The 2151-nt window shown below is 63.9% G+C and overlaps 1 protein-coding gene across 1 annotated transcript in view; it reads left to right on the forward strand.

Annotated features, from left to right (window-relative positions):
• Window positions 1-626: 626 nt before the first annotated feature.
• Window positions 627-2151, forward strand: part of LOC103918964 — a 213847-nt gene continuing 212322 nt past the window's right edge. The window contains exons 1-3 of the mRNA XM_009326392.1: window positions 627-636; window positions 697-958; window positions 1081-2143. Of these exons, the coding sequence (XP_009324667.1) occupies window positions 627-636; window positions 697-958; window positions 1081-2143 (1335 nt within the window). The remainder of the gene's footprint in view (window positions 637-696; window positions 959-1080; window positions 2144-2151) is intronic.

Genomic DNA, 2151 nt, shown 5'->3' on the forward strand with positions numbered 1-2151 from the left:
CTTCTTGATATTACTTCAAGAGAAGTAAGAACTTACTTCCCTTCTCTTACTTCTCCTTCTCAACAGGCTGGAGAAATGGGCTGACAGGAACCTCATGAAGTTCAACAAAAGCAAGTGCAAAGTCCTGTACCGGGGAAGGAACAACTTGATGAACCAGGACATGCAGGGGCCAACCGTCTGGAAAGTAGCTCTGCAGAATAGGACTTGGGAGTCCTGGTAGACACAAAGTTAACGGGAGCTGGCAATCTGCCCTTGCCGCTAGGAAGTCTAATGATATGCAGGGCTGCATATGGCAAAGTATTGCCAGTAGGTCGAGGGAGGTGATCCTCCAAGTCACTCAGCAGTGGGGAGGCCACACCTAGAGCGCTGTGTTCTGGCCTTCTTCTTGTGCTGGGCTCCCCAGGAACCCTCTTGCTGCGTGTGCCTGGAGACGTGTGCCACCTCAGGCCAGAGCGACGTGACGGGGCCCTGGGAAGACACGGCCAAGGCCTCGGTGCCTGGCTTGAAGCGCCGATGCCGAGCACACGACAGAAGACGTGGGGGGACGGAGCGGGAAGTGGCACTGTGGCAAGCCCCGAGGCGTGTGCCAGGGCTGCAGGGCTGCTGGGCGAGCGCTGCAGGCGAGGATGGCCTATGGTGACATCCCCCAGCGGTGGACTGTGACGTCCCCCAGCCACGCACTGTGACGTCCCCCAGCCACGCACTGTGACGTCGCGGCCCTCGCTGCTTATATTCGGGCGCCCAGCCTCTCCCAGCCGGCTCGTGCCTTCACTCCAGCTGAGCATTTCGGCGAGGCTTGGAGTGTGGAGCAAGCCTTTGGCTCGGTGCTGGGCTTGTGCCCTGGCAACTGGTGGCTGCAGGTCTCAGCGCCCATCCCCGGAGCCACTGCAGGTTCTTCCCTGGCCCTGCCTGCTTCAGGCAGCCGGGGCACCCAGGAGGCGCGCTCGCCGCAGCAGAGGTGAGCTGCGCGGGCAGACTTCACCCTGGGGAGCTGGGCGGGTTTCCTTCTGGAGGGACCTGGGCTTCTCTTCCACCCCTCCCCGGGCCAGCCGATGACCGTGGCCTCTCTTCCTCTTCTAGCGGGACACCCGCCGCTGCAGCGTCGGAGAGGAGGAGTCGGCCATCCCCACCAGCTCTCCCCAGCCCACCGCAGCGCGTGCTGAGCATGGCCACGGCCTCGGAGGACCGCTGCCCGATATGCCTTGACACCTGGGACAACGCAGCCTGTACCATGCCGTGCCTCCACCGCTTCTGTTTCAACTGTATCCGGCGGTGGGCAGAGACCAAGCCCGAGTGCCCCCTCTGCAAGAGGAGGGTGACTTCCATCCGGCACTCGCTGCGGGGGGACGAATTTGAAGAGTTCCCCATAAGACCACCTGCGGCATCGTTGGGCAGCGCCCAAGAGGAGGGCGCTTACGGACTGCCAGCGCCAAGAGCATCCAGGGAACACCAACCATGGAATCCGGATCCAGGGTTCGTGGGCGGCCTTTCCCCCTGGACCTGGGGGAGCCTCTTCCGGAACCACCCAGATCTCTTCCAGCTCCTGCGGCCCTGGCTGCGTCAGGAGCTGGGGCGCATCTTTGGGGAAGAGCGTTCTGAGGCTCTCATGCTGGAACACATGATCCAGAATGTCCTGCCCGTCATGGGCCTGCATGAAGACGACCTGGTCGAGGCGCTGCAGGCCGACCTCGGAAGCCGCACGACAGCGTTCGTGCAAGGACTCATTCGGTATGCCGTGGAACGGTGCAGGAGGGCAGCCTACCACCTCCTGGTCCACGACGGCATCCGTGCTGCCAGGCAGGCAGAGGACAACCCCGGGGGCGTCATCTGCTTCGCAGTCTTCATGAGGTGGCGGGAGGGCAGCCGTGTGGCCGGCACAAGCTGGACTGCCTCCCAAGAGAGACGGGAGGGCAACCTCATGGCCAGAACCACCACCACTGGCTTCCAAGAGAGAGGAGAGAGCCGCCTTGTGACCAGCACCACCTGGTTTGACTGCCGAGGGGGACGGGACCGCAGCCCCTTGGCCAGCACCAGCTCCGCTGCCTCCCGAGGGGGACAGGAGCTCAGCCCCGCTGCCTCCCGAGGGGGACAGGAGCTCAGCCCCGTGGCCAGCACCAGCCCCGCTGCCTCCCGAGGGGGCACGGCGCTCCG

Source organism: Pygoscelis adeliae, unplaced genomic scaffold (assembly GCF_000699105.1).
Source record: "Pygoscelis adeliae isolate BGI_AS28 unplaced genomic scaffold, ASM69910v1 Scaffold436, whole genome shotgun sequence".
Lineage (NCBI taxonomy): Eukaryota > Metazoa > Chordata > Aves > Sphenisciformes > Spheniscidae > Pygoscelis > Pygoscelis adeliae.